This window comes from Apis mellifera, linkage group LG1 (genome assembly GCF_003254395.2).
Source record: "Apis mellifera strain DH4 linkage group LG1, Amel_HAv3.1, whole genome shotgun sequence".
Lineage (NCBI taxonomy): Eukaryota > Metazoa > Arthropoda > Insecta > Hymenoptera > Apidae > Apis > Apis mellifera.
In genome coordinates this window covers 20,510,511-20,534,826 of record NC_037638.1, presented here as the reverse complement: position 1 = coordinate 20,534,826, position 24,316 = coordinate 20,510,511, and the positions used below count along the sequence as shown (strand labels likewise).

Below are 24,316 nucleotides of genomic sequence, written 5' to 3'. Positions count from 1 at the left end.
AGAAAAGATCATAATTCTTTTTTCTTCTTCTTTTCGCTAAGCTTTTGTTTTGGTAAAATGTTCTTTAAAAGGCTTTAGTTTGGTCGGTTATTTCTTTTTTTTGTTTTTTATAAAAATAAACGATACGTTTTTCTTTAAGAGAGAATAAAATATAGTGTGAGATCTCAATCGATTGAGATATTATGTTAATTTTTTTGGAAAAATTAATTGTAAAATTATTATTCAAAAATTTATGTTAAACTTTTTCTACCGTTCAATCATAAATTTCGAGTATTTTATATTTCTTAAGATTAGGCTTAAGATTAGGCTTACGAACGGCTTAAGAAATTGGATATTTCGTATCGAGCATTGTGACTATAATGGCCATGATCAACGATTATCGTCCATAATGATGATAATTAAAAAAAATTAAAGAAAAATAAAATGAATTCTCTAATATAATATATATATTGATAAACGGATATTGATCGTGACGGATATTGATTGTTTGACTAAATAATAAAACATAAATTGTTACAATATTCATTCTGATAGATCGAATAATTCAGTATTTCTTTTTTTCCATGAAAATTAAAATATAAATGGAATCATTTAATGGACATTGCTTGCAGCATTGTATATATCTTTTATAACGCTATTTTAAACATTTATCTCTTTTCTTTTTAGTACTTTTTAGTACTAGTGTGATCACGCTAATTTAAAAAAAAATACAAAAAAAAAAAAAAGAAGAGACGAGTAAAATTTTAATTGTTTTTCTGAATTTATGACTATTATATTAACTTCTAACAATTGCTGAAATCAAAAAAAAACCGTCGACCGTCAAAAGACTAGATTTAAATTTATCACGATCGAGAATGAATTTTATAAATATTTCACTCTATTGGATAATATTGGAGAACAAATGTAAATTTCAACGAAGTTCACTGTTTAAAATGTTCTTTACAGTTATATACTTCGATTTTTTTCACATAACAAAGCATTCAGAAGGAATTTACGATGTGGAAGGTTCAGGACTTGCATCGATATAGTCGATATCCGACGGCGTTGCAGTGCTAATCCGTCTTCCTTGCCTCGGGGATGCACTTATGCGTGTCTTCACGTTAGCAGTCGATACGCTCAATCGGTTTCCGGTTTGCTGTGCTGGCTGTTGTTTCGTCCTATAATTATCGAATCCAATTTCTTTGTATATATAAATTCGTTCATGGAAAAAGAAATTAATTAATATTTAAAAAAACATTTGATAAATATTGAAGAATAAAAATTTTTAAACCTCTCAAAAATTATGATTTTATGATTATAAGAACAGAGGGAAAAAATGACACGAATCATCCTATTTTTTTCATTTCATCGAGAACGACAGAATTTTGTATCGGAAAATTATCTAAATCAAACACCGAAGAATACGACTCTTGTTGCCTTTGATTATTCTATATCGAAATCAAAATATATTATAGGATATAGGATCGATCGTCAATATTATATTTAATATAATAAATATGAAATATACTATATTTCATATTTTTTGTGGCGCGAATTTTATAATCTGTTATATATGTACAGTTACATATTATTCTCAATCGATAGATTTTCGTTTTTAAAGATCGTCTGAAAACATATCGTTTATTCAGAGATTTTATTTGATTAATTAAAAATTTACGATTTCTTTTACTCACGATTATTTATCATTAAGAAAGAAAAGAAAAAAGAACGATTAGAAGATAGAACACGACAATAATTAAAGGAACGGTTTAATTTACTTCAGCCTTTCTTCGGCACCCTTCATGGCAGTGTTCAAATCCTCCTCCCACTGTTTCTCTTTTCTCTCCCTTTCCTTCCTTTCCATCTCGCGTTCCCGATTGTACACCCGATATTCTGGAATGAATGTTAATCTTCTGAAATCGACGCTTGGTCCAGCACCCTCCACGAATCCAACCCCCGTGTCTTCGGGTGGATGATCGACTTTCAACGATCTATCAACATTTAACATTTCCTTTGTCAAATGGAAAATTATAAGTGCGATCGCTAATAAAAAAATCAATGGATTTCCGTTGTTGATTTTTGCGAATTGATTTACAAAAAGTGATTTCTCAGTGATCGATAACTCAAGAGAACTTTTATAAATTGCGATGAACAAAGCGATGGTGAAAGTCAGATTTAAATTGGAACACGAAAGATATCTTGGAATTGGAAAGGAATCCCTATGCTTTACTTAACTTTTTTGTTTTTATTAGAAATCTTCGACTATTCATGGTTTTCCATTTAAGAATCTATTTGAAGATAAGATATCCAACACGTTAATTAATTATCCTTATTACTTTAGGATATTTTATAATTTAGAAAAAACTTTCAATGATTATCTTGATTAATAAATTATAATAGAATTTTCTTTCACGGAAAGAGGGATTCTCACGGAACGATGATCGATATGATTTAAAGATTTAAAGAGATTCCGATAAAAACGAGAGTATTGGAAGAAAGGTCTCTGTGTTTGATCAATTTCCTCGAGGTCAATTTCTTTTCAGCAAGATCACACGGTATGAACAAATAATTAATTCCATCCTCTTTCGTAGTTCGCTCACCTTTGCTTCGCGAGACGTTTCTTTTTTTTGTGCAACGGTTTTGTCTCAATAATCATTTCCTCTAGTTCGAACGTCGGATCGCAATTCAGATGATCCTTTGGCGGTGTGAACGATGGCTTGATCTGCTTGTTCAATACTTTGTCAAAGTCGAGTTCTTTCATAGCGTTCACTTGCTTCAGTTCCTTTAACGTTGATATTCGTGCGCCTGGTGCCAAGGTTAACAATTTATCCAGAAGCTCGCATATCGTGGAACTCCAGCCAGTAGGTGTCGGTCTTTCATCCTAGAAAATGTTTTTTTTTTATGTCCTTCAAATCTTTTTATTATTTCAAAGTTTGTAATGGAGATTAAATTATAGATATTTATCCTCGAAAGAATGTGACTTCAATATTTTCAATAATTTTGTAAGCGATAATCTATATATCAAAAGATTAAAATTTACGAAGAAGAATTCGAAGGTTATTAACAGAAATGGATAAAATAAAATGAATTTTCCTTCCATGTTTCGCGTATATATTTTTATCAAAGAAAAGGAATATTTTGAGAAAATGATACGTTCCGTCGCTAAAAAATAAATTGTAAAGAAAATATGGTTTGATATATAAGAACTTTCAAAGAAACAATGAATAATAATGAATAAAAAGATTTTATTCATTATTTTACTTGAAGGATCTCCAAAGCTTCTCTGTATGTCGTAGTGGAACAAAGGGGATAAGGACGTTCTCCTGCGAGAGTTTCCCAAGCAAGAATTCCTAGACTCCACCAGTCTACGGCATAACTGTAGCCAAGAGTACAGTATTCCGACAAGTAGCACATGTAGATTTCTGGAGCTATATCAGAATAATAAAATAAATAATAAAAATTCCATAAAAGTTTAATCGGAATGGCTAGCTTTTTTAACATAAGAATATTAAAAATGAATAATTGCTAACTGATAAATGATAAATGAATAAATGATATATAGCAATTGTAAAAGGAAAAACATAAATCTTTGATACGGATATTGTTACACGATTTAAAATTTCTTCATTTCACACTTATTACTTATTTACAATCTTCGTTAACATTTATTAACATATATTTACACATTCATTGATTTTGAAATCGTTTGATCTCTCTCGATCATGCATTATTCATATGCAACTCGAGAAACGATAATGATTTAATAGCTTTGTATCAATTGACCGTATAAATGTAGCGATCAAAATATAATTAATTCATACCTATGTACGGTTTTGTTCCTGACATCGACGAAGCTAATTCTCCACCCTTCAGCACGGTTGCGATGTTGAAATCTGTCACGTGCGCGTGTCCTAAACAGAACATAAACTTGATAATCTCACCTTTATTTATTTAATCATCTCTGTAGTTTGCTATTTATTACAAACGTAACATAATCACAAGAGAAAAAAAACACTTGATAATCGCGTGATTCGAATTCGAATTAAATTATCATCATCATTTCTTTTATCCAATTTCACTTTTTTTTTTCATCCTTGCACTATGAATAATGATACGAATTTGATTAATCGTCAGCTGGTGATCGTTATGTATCGTATGTACCATGTGACGCAAACGATGTCACATGCGTGATTCAGTTTCGAGAATCGAATATCACGCTACTTTTTTACTTTTACGATCGGACTTTTTTGCGGAATTTCTATGTTACCTGAGTGTTCCACTATCCACGAGAGATGAGATATGATATTTCAGAGCAGACGAGTGGAAAATATCGATCAATGTGCATTCAGGGTTAATTCGCATTACACTTGATTTCCTGTTCGTTATTTTCATAACGATCATATCTTTCTTATTATTTTCCTTTCTTTCACATTTTTTCGAATATTATCATTAGAAATTATCATTAATCATTAATTAGAAATGATTATACAACATGATTAGAATAATTTAAAAAATGGTTTGACACGTTTAATAGAATCAAAAAATAAAGCGTAGGACAAAAGATCATCGAAAGAACGACGAAAGATAAATTTCGCGATTCGATGGATGAAATGAAACGAAAGCCTTTTGATCAAAATTAACATTGAAATCTTTTTTCCAGGGATTTTTTTTGAAAGCTCACCGACGCATCCATCGACTGGTGGAAGAGTTAAAAGGGATAACGGTGAATATACGAAGAATGTTTTCACGAACAATAAAGTGAAAATATGGCTAGCAAGATGAAACGCGAGCAGAGTTGACACTCAGTCTGGGTAATTTTAAATGATGCAGAAGCAATTTCGAAGCGCAAACAACTGTCGAGCAAATGCAGCGGGAAATTAGGGTCTTCTTTGAAGTGTGAATGTCCTCGGACGAGTCGCTTTTTTCCAACGATTGAATACCTCGTTTCTATGATTTTTTTTTTCCGAATGAAAAATTTTACTGAAAGAGAAAGAATTATCTTTTCTAATTTTGAGATATAAATTTTTTATAATATATACCTATTTTAATTCAAGTTATATTAATATTAGTTTTTTAATTCTATTTATTTTTATAATAGATTAAATATCATTGATATTAAATTGCTACCTGTTTAGATTCTTAATCTGTGGCTGATTATTATAACTTTATTATTATAAAAAGAGTATAATAAGTTATTAGGATTGCAATACATGTTATACAATTTTTATGTAAGAAAAAGAAAATTCTAAAAACAAAAATAATTGCTGATGAAATGATTTAGAGATGAAAGGATTTTTATATCTCTTTTCGAAATTATGAATAAACATTAATTGTTTATAAGTTTTGAACAAAAATTGGCATGCTCTTCGGAGGTAAAGAGATTTGTTCTCGAGATAATAAAATTAAATTTCACCTCCATATTCTTTCGAAGCTTTGAGGTTGTGAATAAAGCGTGCTTACGTTTTTGTAGTTGAACGCGAGAGCTTTTTCATGTTGCGTCAAAGGATGAAATTTTCAAAGCACGTGGCTTCGAGGTCGTATGGAAAGCATAAAATTATTTATGAGCTGAGTCAGCCTGTCGCGACTAATAGAGAAAGAGAAAGAGAGAGGGAGAGGAAAATGACCGGATCTGAGGCCTACGTCACCGGAATATAACGTGGTACTTTATTGTAACCGTTCTTTGACCTTTGATGAGCAATCAAAAGCGGTTCTCCATCGATACATCTTCTGGGAAAATTCTTTTCTGAAAGAATTCGTGTTATTTGAGATTCGATTAATCATTACGATATAAATATTTATATTAAATTTAAACGATGGATATTGGATTGATATTAAATGCGAAAAATATATTATACACGAGTAATCAAAAGTAATCATTTATTCGTGTTGTTCGAAGTTTGAAGTGACATTAGGAAAAAGAAAATTAAAAGAAAATGATTTTAATTAATTCTCTTTCGTTTTCATCTACCGAGGAAGAAATAAATTAAAAGAAGTCATATGAAAACAACCATTTGCTCGAGATAAAATTTCATTTCATAATAATGAAAAAATCTTGAATTAAAATTTATTTAGTTATGGAAATTTATATTTTGTTTTGTTATAATAACTTTATTTATTTATGAGAAATTCTTTTTAAATTTCATTAACATTCCCTTCTTTCAAGAACGATTTTGTAATTTTGATTTTTCAAGCTTCATTCATTCATCTCATTGAATATCCATCTGTTTTTCATCGCTTCACTTATAAAAAATTATTATAATTTAATGATAATTTTCACGAAGGATCATGTATTTACGTTTATTAATTTTACAAACTTGTTGCAAATAATTGTCAATAAAAACTTGGAAATTATGCGATGTTCGTTCAAGTAAAATAATAAATCAAGCTTTCAAGCAAGTATTCTTCCCAAAGTTATTTAATAGTTTTATTTTTTTATCTTTAAGTTTCTTTTTGAAAACTCGAAAAATATTTCTGAATTATGAATGTCGGTCACTCTTGAAATTTTATCGATGAACAGAATTATAACATAAGAAAAAAGAAAAATATTCGTCATCGATTTGTTTTTTGAAATAAACAAATATTTTGAAATAAATAAATATCAAATGGTTTATCAAAAAATTGTATAAATATTATATATATATATATACATAGCAACTGATCCAATAAAAATTTTATCCTTCATATTTTTACTATTATATTTAATATGATATTTTTTTTTTTTGATAGATTATAAGATTTCTTGTCTTTTACTAAAAATTGAAAATTTTTGACATAACTCAAATATTTTTCTTCTTTTTTACATAGATACATTTCATTTTTCCATCCATGGAATTGCAGCACGATATTAAATATTATCGAAAAATCGTTTGAACGGCACCAATCGAATTCCACAGATCAATTTGAAAATCTGATTGCTGAAAAATTTGATCGTTAGAAATTAGATGTTGACATATATCTAAATATGTGTATTAAGAATATTTTAATGCACGTTATGTATTCCGGATATATTTGAGTTTTATATATGTTTATTATGTAATTTTAAAATCAATCTCTATTAGAGATCTGTAAAATAATATAATTAAGTCCCTGCAATTCGAAATGAATTCACAGGTTGGTCAATTGCTATGTACACATAAATACAGTGTAAATCAAACATAAACGGTTCAGTTGATATTCAAACGAAATAAGCGTACGTTTGTCTACAATGCTGGTTTCTCGATTTACAGAATTTCGAATCCTCGTTTAACTGTATGCAACTCAGTGTCGAATATGCGTTTAACGAACGTGAAACGTCAAGCTAATTAAAAAGGAACTATAAGTCGATTTCAAACATACAAATCCTTTTAATTTAGTTTCCATTTCACTCATTTCCAGTGGAAATGGTATTTGAAAAGAGCAGCTCGCATTTTTGATCATCATTGATCATTATTTATCATCTGTTTTTAATTATGCTGCTTCTAATTCTATATTTTCATTCGATTATTTTGCTACAATATATATTATCTGTACGAACTGTAATTTTATTTTAATTTGCATTCCGTTAAAGAGAAAGAAATTTTTAAAATGAATTTATTTGTATTCCGTATTTCCAACTTACCATATATTTTTATTTTGAGATGGTTACTTTAAGATCTTGAGTTTATCAGATTAAATTACAATACAGAATTTCGGAGTTCGAAAGAATGAAATTTTCATGCATTTTTCTAATTTACATCATATTTTTGTCTTTATTTAAAATCAGCCGATGTCTGTTCACAAATAGTTTCAAGAATTAAATTACATTTTTATATTTTAATTAATATTTCCCATTTGTGTAAAATGTTTGTTATTAATTTAATTCTAATCTAAATAATGAAAAAAATAAAAAAAAGTTTAAACAAACGTTGGCTCAATTTCGCAGTTGATATATTTTTTTATATTTAAACAAGTATGAATGTATATCGAGTATCGATTTTTCATTGCAAATAAATGAAATAATCATATAAATTGAAATTAATTGTACAGCATAGTACATTTTATATATTTTGCAGAAAATTCTTTTTATCGTTATACGACAAACTTATTAATAGTAATGAAATATATTGAATAAAGTATATCAAAGTTTAGGGTTGCACATCAGAATAAATGATAAACTCGTTTGGATAGATGATCATTCAATTATTTTTTTTCTGCAAATTGAATTTATCTTCGGGTTATTTTTCACTACGTTTAATACGCAAACTTTACTGCAGTCTGATAATCACTGTTGTATTTCCAGTTGTCCTTTATCAAGTTTTCCTTTATTTCTTTATTCCTTAATCTATTTGTATTTATGTACTTCTTGTAGTTGTCATTATTTCATTTCCTTTCTTCCAACACTGTTTTCTGTCGCTTTTATCTTATTTATTAAAATATCTCAAGGAAAAGCATTTTGAAGCATTTTGGTTAACTGAATGAAAGACACAATGGAAACATAAATGAATGAAAATTACATTAATACCAACAATTCAAAGAATTCGAAGATATTTAAATAAAGTAGATTTGACGTTTATTTGATTTGATATATTTTTTCAAATTTAATTCAACCTTTAAGCGAAAAAGAAGTTCATTCATACACGTGAAAATATTATTTGAATCAATTTAGATAAAGTAAATGTAAAGATTGCATATATTTAAGTAAATTTATAATCATAAGAAATAAGAATAAATAAAATAAAATTAGAAATTTATAAAAAAAATAATACATTCTATAAATATATTACCTTTATTTCAAGTATTCTTTTAAAAAGAAGCTTAAAATGGACCAAGTTCAATTTAAACAAGTTCATTAATCCGAATGAAATTTTAATCAGCATGAAAAAACCTTTCAGATTATTCTTAAGACCTCTATTTAAATATTACGCGATATTTCTCGAGGTATTTTAATATTTCCCTTGAATACCATTTTCATAAATTACACGCCTAAACCTTTATATTACTATATCGTTTTTTTCATATGCAATTCGATAACTTATGGAAAATAATTATTAAGATCAAGGTTCATTATAAAATATTATTTCATCCTTGTAATATAAAGTTAAGAACAAACGAATGATATTTATCCTTAAATCTTCTTAAAAGAGAAATAAAGAAGATTCAAAAGAAAATTTATATATTTGTATTTTTGATATTCATTTTTCTTTTAAGAGAAACATAGATGAAAATCTCTCAATTTTCCATTACATCCTAATTTTATCAATCTTTTTAGCATTAGTACGTTTCACGTTCCGCGATATTTCCTTAGTTAATAACGCGATAGAATTTAAGAATTGCTTGGATAGAATGTCTATCGTGGTTATGGTTTGTATTCAGAGAATTTGTAGCGAGAGTATTTATAATTTATAATGGAACGACCATAATGTAATTCGCATTATCTCGAGAATGTGGCTTGTCCGGTCCACGGGTGTGGCTAGTTGTTTTAACAATAACTCCCACGCGAATCAATAGTACGATAGTTTTGGAATTTTTTTTAGTTACGAAATTTACAACTATCGATTTGACCGAGGAAAATATTTACCTCTCGAGTTTTCCAACAAATTTATCATTATTCGAGAATTTTTCTCGAGAACGTGGATGATAGCGATCCAAAGTTGAACCGTGAATCGCCGAATCATGTAGAATTAATTCGCTCAATGAAATTTCCGTTAAAAACGATGACCCACTTAAACTTTTCCGGTGTTCTAATTTTCAAATTATCCATTGTTAAAAGGGAATTAAAGCGTAGATATCGTGTCTACTTTACAAATTGCCACGAGGAAAAGGAAAAGGGAGGAATATTGCTTCCTCGACAACTTTTTCCTCTCGATAATTGTAACCAGACTCTCGGCCAGAATCTTCGTTTTTAATCATTTTCACGATGAGATTTCCAACGAGAATGAAATTTCTTGAATTATTTTGGAATGGAAGAGATTTGTCCGGGAAAAAAACGAGAAAAAGCCAAATGAATTTTTAATACAACGAGCAAAGATTGAGACATACCTTCCTCGTCCAGCAGAATGTTATCAGGCTTTATGTCACGATGCACGATATTGTGACTTTGCAAATAATCCAAAGCCAAACCGATCTCGGCGACGTAAAGTATTATGCTCTCCTCCGTGAAGACGACCTCTTGTTGGATATGGTACCTCAGGTCACCGCCGAGCAATAAATCGGAAACCATGAAGAGGTCCTCTTCGTCTGTAAAAAGAAAAAGGTAAGATACGAGATACAGGTAATAATGCTTTCGACAGTTCACGAAAGAAAAAAATTTTCAATTTTTCGCGATAAAAGAAAATTTTAAACTTTTATTCTATAAATCACATCTATAATCATGAACATTTTAATAGATTGTACAAATTTAAAATAAAATTTAAAATTTAAATTTTTAGGTTATTATAAATCCTATCTAATTTTTTTTTAATTTTTCTAATTTTAGCAGAATATTATTTTTCAGAGTATGAAATTATTTCATAAACTTTTGCTTTCTTTTTAAATATAACTTTGTAATTGCGTAATATAAAATAATAAATATTCAGATACGTCAATGTTTTATTTTTTTATTAATATGAAAAATATTCGCACACAAATGTTAAATTATATTTTAAATATGAAAAAAACGATAAAACTTTGAGGCTAGATTTTGCATTACGTTTTAAATTTTCGATAAAATAAAAACTTTCGAGATACTTGAAATTCCTTGCAAAATATTACACGAAGATAATTGACTGGATCTATTTGTATCTCATCATCGTGTTCCATTTTTTATCTCCTTTAACCGGATGATACAATTTATCAATTTTGTCGTTCAACAGTAAAAAGCAAGGAAGCAAGAAAAACAAATGTAAAACAAGCGGAAACTAAAGAAGAAAGATCGTCGATCGAGTTACCTTGCTTAATATCTTTAGCACCCTTCCACTATGGAAAATCGATAATAACGAGAGATGGAGGGTTGGTAAGCCTCGTTCGTGGCATTCGAGAGGCAGTCACGATCAGCTTACCTTGGAAACTGAACCACAGGTTTACCAAAAAGGGGTGTTCCAGTTGTGAGAGGATTTCCACTTCGCGCGCGACGTTCTTCAACGCGCCCCTTGCCGCGCATTCACCCTTGTGGACATACTTCATCGCGTACATATTTCCAGTACGATCCCGTTTCTGCACTATGCACACCTATTCAGAAATAATTAATTGCTCGTTGCCGGATGAGCGATGAATTACGTAGCTGCCACCGGCCGATTGTTGTTCAATAACACAAATAAAACCCTTGAGCTCGAGAGAGAGAGAATAGGGTGGATATTTGCTCGAGAAAGAAAATTGATGTGACGTAGGAGTAACGGAAATTTTCTAGATCGAAAATTCCTACGTGTTTTCCTTATTGATTAGAATAAAGACACGATGGATAAAATTTCTGAGTATGAAATTTGATCATCGATCGGAGTGAACAATGGTAATAGAATTATTTGCAATTAATCGTGAAATGTAATAGGAGAATAATTATCGATGAGACATATTTGAAACGTAAAGAAAGAAAGAAAGAGAATAAATACAACAGAATAATTAAATATTTTTTAACGTTAAATGTATTAATGGAAATATAAAGAATAAAAATAGATAAAAAAGTTCTTAAAGCTAAAATAATAAAATAAGAATAGAAAAAATAGAAATGATTAAGTAAAACTGACGGACGTATTCTAATTATTAGCTTCAATATCAAGTAATAATATTGAATAATTATTATAATTGAATTATTGTAATCTAATACGATTTCGATAATTGACCTATTATCGCAATAATGTTATTTCGTGCATTAGCTCGATATTATTACACGATTATTCAAAATAATGATTTCAATCACATGTTCCATAATCACGTATCTATATTTCAATTATTAGAAAAAAAGATAAACAACAAATAGCATACGAAACGATTTCTTTTAAGTAAAAATTTTTCACTTACCTTTCCAAAACTTCCTTTCCCGATGGCGCGTAGGATCTGAAAGTGATCAAAATTCACTGAAACGAGAAACAAAAGAGATAGAATTAATAATAGAAAAATGTGTTTATCATATTTTAAGACAAATAAACGTTTCCGCGAAATTCGACTTGGACGTGGAAAAATGTTTAGGATACAATATTATACAAAGCCACCGTGTTATTTCACAAAAGACCAATTTAAACGAAAAATTACACACGCATACCGGAACTCGCGCTGGTTATCTAAACTAAACGAACGACCGTGATAGGAAGTTTATCGTCGTTGACGTTGGGACCATCTCCTCTTAAAATCATATTGGCGTATCCTGTCGTTTATCATTTTCCGAATGAATCTCAGCCGGTGGCGAAATTTGGACAACTTCCAACCATTTGTTTTCACATATGCAAAGGATCACGAAATTTCGAATCGCGAGCATTTGACGCGTGAAACGCGATTAACGTGTCGCTTCTGATGGCAAAATGATTTCGTTCATTTTCCTTAACATTACTAATTACATCTATATAAAGGGAGACGTATTTGGATAAATTGGATCTGAAATAGTTGCACAAGTTTACCCGTTAAGAAGTAATAAGTTCGTAATAAGTTAGGGGTGAAGTTGGGCGTTGATAGAACTGTCCCTTAATAGAGTTATTTTAACGTTGAACTCGAGGTTGAATCGAGTTCTTGTTTTTAAATTTCCGCTAATTAAAAACGGAGATAAAGCGTATTTCTAGAAATTTTTATTTATCTTCGGATCATCTATTCTAAGAAGAAATTGCCGTTAATTCTGGTTCGTTGTAACGAGACATCGTGACGAGACACAATGCAATGATTATTACGAATATTGAGCTTGTCGAAATGGAGTTTTCCTCGACCAGAATTTATATTAGCTCGTGTAATATGTACGTAACATTGTCTTAAAGTTCTACAATTTAGTGATATCGGTAGTTTCTAACTAATCTAACTTTCCCTTCGAAACTAAATTTGATAAAAGGTTATCATAAATTCTACGTTTCGATAAATTGACAAACTGTCGTTAAATTAACGAGGAGAGAACACGCTTCTTATATGTATACGTTTCCACCTCAACTCTTCTTGGAAACTAACTCTTCGAAATTAACGATAAACGCGCGTTCGATAAAAAAAAAAAAAACGATCTCACCTTCTTCCCCAGGAGTAGGCTCGTTTCGTGACTGGTTGGCACCCATTTTTGTCCCTCAATGGATACGTGACGCGAGTGCCGGTGGCCGGTGTAACGTGTAGCCGAGAAAAGACATCCACTTGGAATTCTCATGCTTCCACCCACTCATGTCTCGGTTATTCATTCGATCGAATACTTCTTCTTTTTCTTTTTCTTCTTTTTTTCCCCCTAGCTTCGATTTCGCGTCTCTATCCGTTTCACCACTGCCACAACAAACTCCTCCTTGTCCGTGCTTTTCTTGCCTCGATCGCTTAATCTTATTTCTTTCTCTTCATATTCCCTTCAGCCTCGTGTCTCTTTATTATTAGATATCTACCCGAAGGTCGTTTCTTCCTGTCAAGATTCCTCCGTCGCTATTAATGTCACTTTGTTTCTCTCATTCGATTTCCTCGTCTTTCACCCCTACGTACAAAGGATTGTTTACTTTTTTCCACCACCTTTAGTCGCACTCTCCCCTCTCACTTGGATCGTCGCCTTCTTCGCCTTCTGTTTCTCAACTCGTTCCTTCTTCTATTTCGTCATGGGTACGGAAATATATCAGTCGAAATATGTCACCAATTTCTTACGACGTTTTCAACTTTACTTCTAAAGTTTTTCCGTTACCTGGCTCTTCCCATTCGCCGTCCAATTTTCCTGACTTTAGACACTTTGAAAAACTTTTCAATTCTCGAATCCTATTTCCGTCACCTTTGCAACTCTCCGTTTTGATTTCTCCGTGGACTTCTCTCTTGTTTGTCACGCATATACGCGTCTTCGACTCTTTCCGTTCCTTTATCACTTTATCGCTTTTCGAAAATTCAAATTTCGAAACTCCTGATTGTCGTTTCGACGGGATCTTTGGAAAAGTTGCCGATGATTTCGAACGATCGATCGATCTAGACGCCTGTCCCGTTCATTATTGCCGTGTCGATTCATGGATTAATTAATACCGGGCTTACGCTAATTCGCGGAACAACAAGCGGCCGGAAATGTAATGGTTGTTTGGTGGCGGTGGTCGATGGCTTTGGTCTGCAACCAAGCAGAAATTTATCGGTCAGAAAGATTTCATGGAAGCCGGTTAATTGGCCAATTAATCGTCAATTTGCGTTCATGGGCTGGAAATCGAGATTTCATTGATTTTTACCGCCAAGATGTAGGCGTTCCCTATGAAACCATACAAAATGGAAATCGTGCGAATTACCTTTCGTAGAAATTTCTTTCGCAATTTCAAAGCAATTTTCCACGATTCAAAAATAAAATACTCGTTAGCGAAAGCTAGTAAAAAAAAAAAAAAAAAGAAAGAAAGAAAGTACAATGGTCGTTTGATAACAGAGGTTGAAAATTTTTAAAATTCAATTTAATTGTTTGAGGTTGAAAACGAAAAAAAAAGCAACGAAAGTTTGAAAGAAAGCTTCTGCGAAAAAGGATGAGAAACCTTGTAATTGAAAAAAAAAAATTCTACGAACAATAGGGATCTTTGCATCTTGTGATCGGTGGATGCAATTTTTAATAAAAATTCTATTAATTAGCGCTGATTTTATCGCAGCATATTGTCCCATGCGTGTCAAGAACGTTAATTCTTTTTAATAAAAATTCCGCTTTTATAAAAAGGAAAGAAATTTCAATGAATATGCTTGGATGAATTTGAAAAAGAAGCTCGAAAGATTTTTCAGAATTTCACAGTAAATAGAGGCATCGTTAAACATGATTATTCGATTCAACCGGAAAGAGATGAAAGGGCGAGTAAATATAATTTGCATACTCGCTTAATTCTCGTTTGCCAAAGTGCTACTTCCCCTCTTTCTTTTTCTCCTCTGGAATTAAAGCAAGGGGTTAACAAAATTTTCATATTTCATATATTTCAAAGGGCTTTAAGAGCATATGATAAAAAAACCATTCGTTTCTATTCTTTTTAATATTTTTCGTTTGTTTCATTTCGGCTTAAAAAATAATTTTCGATATCGAGAATCATCAAACATATCTTGATTTTTTTCCCCCTCCAATTATGATTGGATACGTGATCGAAATTAATTTTTCTTCGATCCTGAAATTTTTCTGATACTGAATTAAATCCCGAATTACGTTCTTGTTTCTTCGAGAAAACAATGTGAACAAATCGATTGAAATTTCGATAATTAATCAATTTTAATCTTTTTTTATTTTATATTCATCAATTTTATAATTCTATTTTTATACTATTATAAAATCCAATTTTAATGCGATAAATATAATGCCAATAATCGAAGATTTACAAATCAAACATGACTCGATAAAAGCATAGATTACAGTTCGCAGTTTTCCAGCGTTATGATAGATCAAGTCGATGCAATTTCTTTCGTCCATTCGTTCAAGAACGATATTTGTGCTCGTTTTATTGCATTTATTCGCGTTTATTGTTTCAGCAAATAAAGATTTATTGACCTCTGATATATTAAAAACTCTTTAATATCGATATGCGCGTATATCCTATTATTTTTCTTCTCTTCCTTCATCCCTTTCTTCACAGCGAAATGTATTTCGTGAGATCACATAAAGCGCGAATCGATGGAGCGGACAGTATCAGCCGTGTTATGATTTCTTATCACGAATTTTATTCTAGATATACGTTATGTTTCGTAGATCTTGTCTGTGAATGACATTAAGGGAATCTTTTTATTCGATAAAATATCTCGTGGATGAGATCCACGTAATATCCGAGAATGTATAAGAATAGAGAAGAGATGTGGAATATATTCGAAGGTGAAAATAAAATAGGTTAGTTCGATATATTTGATGAAATTTATCGTCGATCTACCGTGACTTACACGTGAAAGCATCTCTTCATATGAATACACGTTGCTCGATTAATTCACAAATTTTTCATAAAACTCTTTGATCGATTTCTATTTCTAATGCAAAATCATGTACGTTGAGATGAAATGTCAAGTATCAATAATTTTCAAGATATATATATATATATATATAAACAGCTATCAATTCGCGGTTATTCTAGTTCCATTTCTAGCTATTCATGAATTCTACTGGAAGTTAAATTACGAAATATTCAATATATACATAAAAATCTTTTAATCACAATGTTCATGCTATTATCTATTATCTAATTAAAATTAGATAATTAGATTTGCTTGATATAAAGTTAGAGCAAAGTATCATACAAGAAACGATATCATAATTTCATCATTATTTTCTTTAAAATTATTATTATTATCGAATAATTAAAAACTTACTCAAATTTAATTTAGAAAACACGAAAATAGACTAGTAACTAGAAAAGATTGGACAGCATGTCAGATTGTTCTTTTTTTTTTTAAATTCTAAGAAAAAACCAATTACAACTGTATGAATAATTAAAGGATCAAGAAATCAAGAAATTCAATGACAAGGAACAGGTGAAAATATCGAAAGAGCACGTATTTCCAAAGTAAATGGAAAAAAATTAATACACAAAAAGAGAAACGAATTGGTAACGAATTTTTACTACAATTCGTTTTTATAAAAGATTTCAACGTTCAGTCGACGATTCAAAAAGCCTTTGGATAGAATCAGGAAGGGAAAAAAATTCCTTTAAAAACGTTTTCTTTTTAAAGCTTACGAATCCTTTCTCTTTTTTGTTTCTTTTTTTTTTTTTTTTTTTTCATTTTCAACTTATTCATCGAATTCAACATTCTCGCGGACCAGAAACGGGTCTTTCATTGGAAACGGAAACAAATACGAGCAACCGGAGGAAGTATGTATCGTAAACGGAGCGGACGAGTCGCGCGGCGCCGGAAGTGGAAGTCGGCACGGCGGATTGTTTGCGCGGCTAACGAATGCGACATTAGTCGTGCTAATCCCACCAGTTATACATTGTGCCCGGTGCATACCGTTTGAAAAGCGACCTCAATGTAAAAAAGAAACGAGGAAAAAAAGAGAGAAAAAAAAAGAGAGGCGCGTTTGACCCCGTTTTTAAGTCACTTTTCAAGTAAGGCCGGAAACCCAGCGAAACCAATTTCATCTCATCGAATGCTGTATTCGTAATTTCGAGTTTTTTTTTTTCTTCTTCTTCAAATAGACACATAAATAGAATGAAACGAACGTAACCCGGAAGCACGAATAACTAAAGATACGATGATTACGTTTCATTTTCTATTCCGTATCTACCGTTCTAAGTAACTATTGAACTTGTACTTCCGGTTTCGACTTCATTGTTAGAAGTTATTAGAACATATTGTTTCGCTCACATTATTTATTACAGAGAATAATATAAGAAAAAGTTTACAGATTTTAAATAGTTAGATAGAGAGGAGATAAACAAGCGCATTCCGATTTAATATTTTAATTAATACGATTTTCATGTGTTTTTACAACGATTCAAAATATTCAAACGTGTTTCTTTCAAAATAGATTGTACTTATTATTTTGTATCAAATTATTATTGCAATAAGTAATCGATGAACATACATTTTCTACTCGTGTATTCGTTTAATTTTCAATTTCAATTATTGGGAAATAATACTTTTCTTCTCAACCAGGCTCAACAATATATTTTGCTCAATTGTTGCAACTTTGTTCGCGGTAGTTCATTACTTTCGATCATTATTCTTTCAATTCTCGAATCGTGCTTTATTCTTTCGAAATCGTTATTGTTGTAATAATTTACAAAATACTCCGTTATACAATAGTATACTGATTAATCATTTATTTATATTTGAAACAATATAAATTGTTCCACAATATAATTCCCTTTCACTGTAAATGTGAAATATAAAATATGTATGGATCCATCGAAATGGAACTTTTTTTTAACGTGTATTATTTCAGACAAGCGACATTTTTTTGATAAAATCTCACGCATTGAAAATATTATCGATGCAAAAAAAAAAGACGCAAATTTTTTGCAATATCTATATTTTTTTCTCCTCCCTTTTCTTTTTTTTTTCAATATAGTTGTTCATTTTTACGTATCATTTATATACGTATTATATGAAATTCGAATACATTGTATTTCTTTTTCTACATTATTAAAACAATACCGGTTATTTATATTTCATTTAAGTCGATATAAAAATCTGATTCATATAATATCCTTTCTTTTTCCTTATCCCGCATTTTCTCATTTTATCATGCTATGGAAAGAAACGAGAAACTCTTTAACGCCATTGAACGTTAATTTTAAGATTAATTCAGTATTTTCCAGAAATCAAGTATTTTTCATTTACTTCAATTTGATTAACTTTGTTTCATTGATAATATTCTTCCCTTTTACGTCCATTTTGATACATTTCCTATCAAGATAGATATGTGAACTGCATAATATAATATGAAAATCATCGAGACAAAATTCATAACACAATAATGAAAATGTAACAAGAATGCACCACGTAATTACTTCCCTATATATAATAATATTATGCAAATATCTACGGAACGATGCACATCGCAACATCGATCGATCACGTTCAACGTACAGAATTGATTTCACGTGGATCGATCATAGTTTCTTAATGATTCATTGCTGAGCGAATTGTTGTTCAACGAAGATGGCATTAAAACGATATAAAAAATATAAATAATTTTCCAAATATTATCATATCTCGATGAAAATCTTCATTCGAGATTCGAGAAGAAAATCATATAGAATGATATCTATCACTTCATCTCGAGTGACATCGAAATAAAAACAATGCACATCTACATATAAAAATCGGATAAATTCTTTTGGATAAAAAAAAAAATTCTTTCTAGAATTCCATCGATATAGTACGCGTATGGATACTAGGCAAATTAAATTTCATTGTTAATTCTGTAAAACGTTAATTCAAATTTCGATTACCGATTCGATACATGGTCATAATTGATATTAAACTTGTAATCGTTTTTAGTCGAACCGCGTTCGTCAATCGCGATTTCCAGCTTCTACACGATTTTCGAATATATCTCATATTCATTGCACGAACACTCTTCAAACAATTTCAATCATTCTGTCACGTTAACTATTTAAATCTCACTAAAAAAAAAAAAAAATAAATAAATAAAAATAAAAAATAATATTCACTCACTGATTCGTATACTAATTTGCTAAATCATCAAAACCATCTACACTCATTCTTCCATCGTTTTCACCGTACCAAAGAAATATTCGCAATTGAAACAGGAATCAAAAGCGCAATGTCAACAATGTCGCGCACAAGAAGGCTACTCTTCGACTAATTCTTCGTCGCACCGTGAAAATTCCCGCGATAATGATCGTGCGATATTTGTCGCCAAGTGGTGCACGCGCGATGGCTCATCGTAATGGATGAAAATCGATCGACAGACGAGAGTGAGAGGATCGAGGCACGATCGGTAGCGGAAACCGCGCGCGGAATAAATCGCGGATGTCGGTTTGTTTGTTGGCGGTCGCGGTCGCGGTCGCCGCACGAGTGTCGATGTTCCTGGATGGTTCAACGGAACGACGCTCGTGTACGCGAGTGTGGTAACGGCGTCTGCGCCGAGACGTCGCGTCGCCTCCGTGGTTGCGTTTCAAGCGTGCCGTGCGTGTTTCGGCGCCGCGGCGCGTCCTCGAGCGCGTTTATTCCGGATGGAGTCGGAGAATCGTGGACGAAGAGATTGTGATATAATTGATCGATGTTGGAATTTTGTTGAAGTGCACGTACGAGACGATAAAAGGATGACTCGGGGAGATTCTTCTTTTGACGTATTGTGAGAAATAACGAGGGGTATTGAAAGAGTGGATTGGTTTTTCTTTTTTTTTTTTTTCGTACAGTGAAAAGATAGCTTCTTCTTCTTCTTGGCTAATAGTGTGTAAGGTTCTTAACGAAAGGGAGAGGAAATTTTTATTGGTAAAAGAAAATTTCTATCGTAAGATGGAATAATGAAAAGGGATCTTTGTTAACGATTTCTTCGTGGATGATATTTTCTCGTTACGAGGGTCACCTCTGCATTTTTTTAAATGAATCTATATATTTTTCTTTCACGGTGTGATAGATGAGCCGGAGGATCCATCGGTGTGAGCTCGAAGGATATTAATAGCCGGAGAAAAAGATCGGAATTCGTGTTTCGTTATTTCATACGAGATTTCTTCGGTTGTTTTTTTTTTAGTTACAATCGATGGAGGAAGTGTCGTGGATTATTAAAACGACACTGATCGTTTCGATTTAGATGTAACTTTCTACGTTTGATTGATAAAGATAAAGTTTAGATATAAACGCTATCGGTCATGTATTCCAGTTTCACAATACTTTAATCTAACAATTAATCTTTTATATTTTCGTACGTAGAAAGTATTGTTGTTTTATCGTTTATTTATCTTGAAAACATTCTTACGTTATTTCTTTTATTACTAAAATTCCATCTTTGTAATACCATTGCACGGTTTCTTCAATTTACGAAATTCCTCTCCTCGTGCTCTGATGTTACTTTTCATTCTAGAAATTCTTTAACCTTCTCAAACCTTCCGTGAAATAGGCTTGACATTTTTTCTTTTACAAATTAGTTAAAAATTCTTTGATGATGGAATTTCAATACTCTTTTGAATATTGAAATTTATCAAACCATGAATTAAATTTATTCACATATAGGGACAGCGAGATGACATTATTTTTCACCATTGATCCCTGAATGAACAATGTTCAGTCATCAGGAATGATTTTGGAAGAAATAATCACTAATTTCATTGACCAAACTTTGTTAATTATAAACATTGGAAGCCTTCATTCATTATGACAGATAATTGATTAATTGATAATTGATAACGTTGATCAATTTCTGACACTTTGATGCTTGCTGAAAAAAATGTTTTTTTGTAGGAATGGATTAAAATCTAAAGAATGAAAAAAATGTACGATAGAAAGTAAGATGTACATATTGTACATCTTAAGATTCTTATAAATCGGAATTGTAGGATATTTGAAATATGTACCAAGATGTGGATCGTAGTAACTTCCGGATTGGACAATTTCTTGAAGAAGGAATGCTCTCATTGAACTCTCTATTCTTTCTTCGATCCTATCTGCATACTCGAAATCGGATCGAGGATGGAATTCGAACAATAGAAAGACTACTCATCCGATTCGGTTTTTATCCGGGGTACTTCATTTCAAACGCGTCGAGAACAATTATTCGTCGCTTTTATCCCAATGTCATAAGCGATCAAAATGATTCTCTTTCTCCATTTTCCAGTCTTCATACATCCCATTTCATTTTGTCACCGCTGTATGTTCGAGGTTTACTAATTTTGATTTGACATAGAAAAGAAAAAACTATACGTTATTAAATTATTATTAAACGATAAAAATAAATCTTTCGATTTCAGGATTTTATATATTTCAATTTTTTTTTTTTTTCTTCGTACGTACAATAGGATCCTACGCATCATTTATTATCGTTGAAACTATATTTTCTTCGAAGGTAGAACGAAATAATGCTCAAGAAAATTCAGAACAATATTTCTTTCACGATAGAATAAAATAATATTCCAAGGAAATTCAATGAAACCAGATCCATATTTCATCATCCACTTTGTGTGCGCTAAAACAAATCGTTAAGACGTTACTGAAATGTAATAACGAGAATCTCGTTACCAAAGATAAAAAAATTGTTTCATCCCTTTTGGGTCTCGTTCTCGCGCTTCGATTTCTCGCGGGAAATGTTGAAATGTTGGCGGAAACGTGAAGTGTAGTAAAGATGACGTCACAATGGCGTTAAGGGCAACACAGTTTCGAAGACATGAAAGACTTCAGGACTTCACAATGGTGGTGTTGGATTGTGGTTTGCTGTCGTTCTGCTTTCATCGAAATAACGAAGCTGGTCAAACGTATCGAAGGGAAGGTTGACATCGACAAAGTTTCCTATCGTCATCGCAGCTGCTGTCTCCGTTTCCTTTTACGTGTACACGCGGCAGACGTTCTCTTCGATCAATAGTAATTCGCATTTTTCACACACCTACGCGGTCTGTATCACACACACACACACATACATACATATTATTCGAACTATATGATGCCTTGACGTTTGTTTCCTCCTTTCACTTCGGTTGCTCGTTGTTTTTGCGTCGAAGGGTGTGCGACTTTTCCTCTTCGACGAACATACGTCACTTCATCCCCTTTTGGTTCTTTTGGCTCAACATTTCGAATTGCCTTCGCGAATTGATTAATGTTATGATTTAATCGAATATTTCTTTTCTTATTCCTTTCCCATGTAAATTGATTCTTTGATACATATTTCGATTTTAGGAGTTTTAATGCACGTGTCGTGTTTTAATCTCGTCGTACAAAATTATTTTTATATCAAATTCTATGTACATGCGTGTTTTATTATATGTGAATTAATATTTATAATAATACGATGAAAATAGGCAAAATTTAAAATTTGAATTTAGAATTTATATTAAATGTTAATTATCGCGATTTATTTATAAATCGATATATTATTATAAAGATATTTCTTTCAAGTTTTCCTCTAATTTTTAATTCATATATTAATATCTACGCTTCGATATAACAAATGTACGATGGAACAAAATTACGTTCACCGAGATCCGAGTTGTAATACAGTAAACGGTATATGTGTATTTCACGGAGAACATAGAGGGTAGTACATCTTTATTTAATATTCCGTTGCACACGTTTATTTGATAAACTGAACGTACCATGTAGGTTTGAGGTTTCATCAGAGACACGTTCTTTTGTTAGGGGTTCCAGGTGTTCCATGTATTACTTAGAAGCTTCGTTCCCCGTATTGGTTAATGACTGTTGAATAAACAATAGCTTTCGGAAGACCAGTGTAAATTGAACAAACAAAGGTAAGTGCTGGTTCTAAGAATTTCATCGAAATTTAATCGAAACATTCTTTAATCTTATCTTATGTTAATTTCGTAAATTTAAATAATTTCCTTCCTTTTCTCGAACAAGCTTTATTTAACTTGGAGTTAAATAAAGTTAGCGCAAAATTTTTAAAAAGAAATTTAAAACAATTTTTGAAACATCGTACGAAAAGATCGTAATACACTGCAAGGATCCGAAAGAGGTTTCTATTTTCAAGAGAAGTCTGCGGCCGAGGAATTATTTACGGCTCCTATTTATTTTTGCAGTTTCGCCTCAAGTGGAGCTGGGTGAACGTAGTCTCTTCTCTTTTCTCCCGTTCAATCAACCGGGATGGCCAATTTAGAATAGTCTCCGATTCGTGGGAAATGGGCTTCATCGAAATAATGTTTGGAAAACGTTTCGATAAAAATGGCTACGAGTCGTAATATATAGACATTCGCGTGATGGATATCCTTTTGTCAATGAGGTATAAAGATTTCGATATTTCAATCAAAGGGAAAAAGATGTCACTTTTAGAAATTTTTAAATTGAAAAATATCGTTCGAAGATTTTCACGACTATAGAGCCATTATATATTACATTTCTTTATAATATATGTCGTTGTTAAACTAACAATACGTGGATTTATTCTCAAAGAATATTTCAAAAGTGTATTTATTTATTAAAAAAATAAAAAAAAATATAGAAATATTTTTTGATTAAGTAATAATAATGCATAAAATGTAAATTTAAAGGATATAATATATTAAATAACACGCTTTTAAAAGAATTTTATTTTTCTGAAATCGGCTGAAAACGTCTCTTTCAAAAGGATTGCAATAAGAAACAAAATTTCACTTTAAAAAAAAAACTTTAAAAGCTGAACCTCAAACCTCATCCTTCCCTCTGAAACTTTATATCCCTCAATTAAGACAGGCACAATATTCACCTCATATTCTACGTACAATGACAGTAAAAAAAAAGCACGATTATGAAAAAGTTTTCTAACCGAAATTTTTCATCATTTTATTAAAATTCATCGGAATCTTTCATATCCCAAAGTTAGATTCGCCCTTTCGAAGATAAATTTAATCCCCGAATCGATCTTGTAAAGAGATCCTCGTTGGAATTAATCTCTATTTCTATTCGAAACACGTAACGATCGTCTATCCCTAAGCCACGAGACACGTCGCTATCGAATCAATCAAGAAACCGAGCGACCGTTTCACGTAGGGATTGCGGCCTACAACAGCATAGAACACAAAGGCGGACACGAGTTGTTGCAGGATCGATAACGCCTTTACAACGCTACCGGACGTATACGTGAACGAGGCGTAAAGAGCACGATGACCAACAACGGCGTAGAACCGTGTCCCTTCGTAAGTTAAGCCGAAGTCCGCTACCCTAC

General features: G+C 31.5%; 1 protein-coding gene and 1 long non-coding RNA gene across 5 annotated transcripts; one reads left to right on the top strand and one right to left on the bottom strand.

Annotated features, from left to right (window-relative positions):
* Positions 1 to 506: 506 nt before the first annotated feature.
* LOC413577 (serine/threonine-protein kinase 32B) lies at positions 507 to 19,589 on the bottom strand. Of its 4 annotated transcripts, XM_016917293.2 has the most exons (11): positions 19,165 to 19,589; positions 13,751 to 14,155; positions 13,109 to 13,657; positions 11,929 to 11,964; positions 10,974 to 11,142; positions 9,976 to 10,173; positions 3,801 to 3,890; positions 3,241 to 3,407; positions 2,580 to 2,860; positions 1,758 to 1,970; positions 934 to 1,157 (listed from the first exon to the last, which is right to left on the bottom strand). In XM_016917293.2, exons 3-11 carry the CDS (start codon positions 13,238 to 13,240, stop codon positions 992 to 994), a joined length of 1,452 nt encoding a protein of 483 aa, XP_016772782.1. In that variant the 5' UTR covers positions 13,241 to 13,657; positions 13,751 to 14,155; positions 19,165 to 19,589; the 3' UTR covers positions 934 to 991. The 4 variants fall into 4 exon arrangements, with proteins under 4 accessions (XP_006571360.1, XP_016772782.1, XP_016772786.1 ...); XM_006571297.3 differs by having other exon boundaries at positions 507 to 1,157; positions 13,109 to 14,155; XM_016917297.2 differs by having other exon boundaries at positions 11,929 to 11,984; positions 13,109 to 14,155.
* Positions 19,590 to 22,512: 2,923 nt separating this feature from the next.
* LOC102656513 lies at positions 22,513 to 23,572 on the top strand. Its single transcript, XR_003304249.1, has 3 exons — positions 22,513 to 22,696; positions 22,798 to 22,907; positions 23,196 to 23,572. It is a non-coding gene; the product is annotated as an uncharacterized LOC102656513 (long non-coding RNA).
* The last annotated feature ends 744 nt before the right edge of the window (positions 23,573 to 24,316 follow it).

Excerpts from the sequence above, each read along its gene's own strand:
- LOC413577 (XM_006571297.3), bottom strand. The coding sequence starts at position 13,240 with ATGAGAATTCCAAGTGGATGTCTTTTCTCGGCTACACGTTACACCGGC. Across the intron at positions 10,174-10,973 it reads CCTGTGGTTCAGTTTCCAAG|ACGAAGAGGACCTCTTCATG; the intron begins GTAAGCTGATCG and ends TTCTTTTTACAG. Across the intron at positions 2,861-3,240 it reads AAGCTTTGGAGATCCTTCAA|GATGAAAGACCGACACCTAC; the intron begins GTAAAATAATGA and ends AACATTTTCTAG.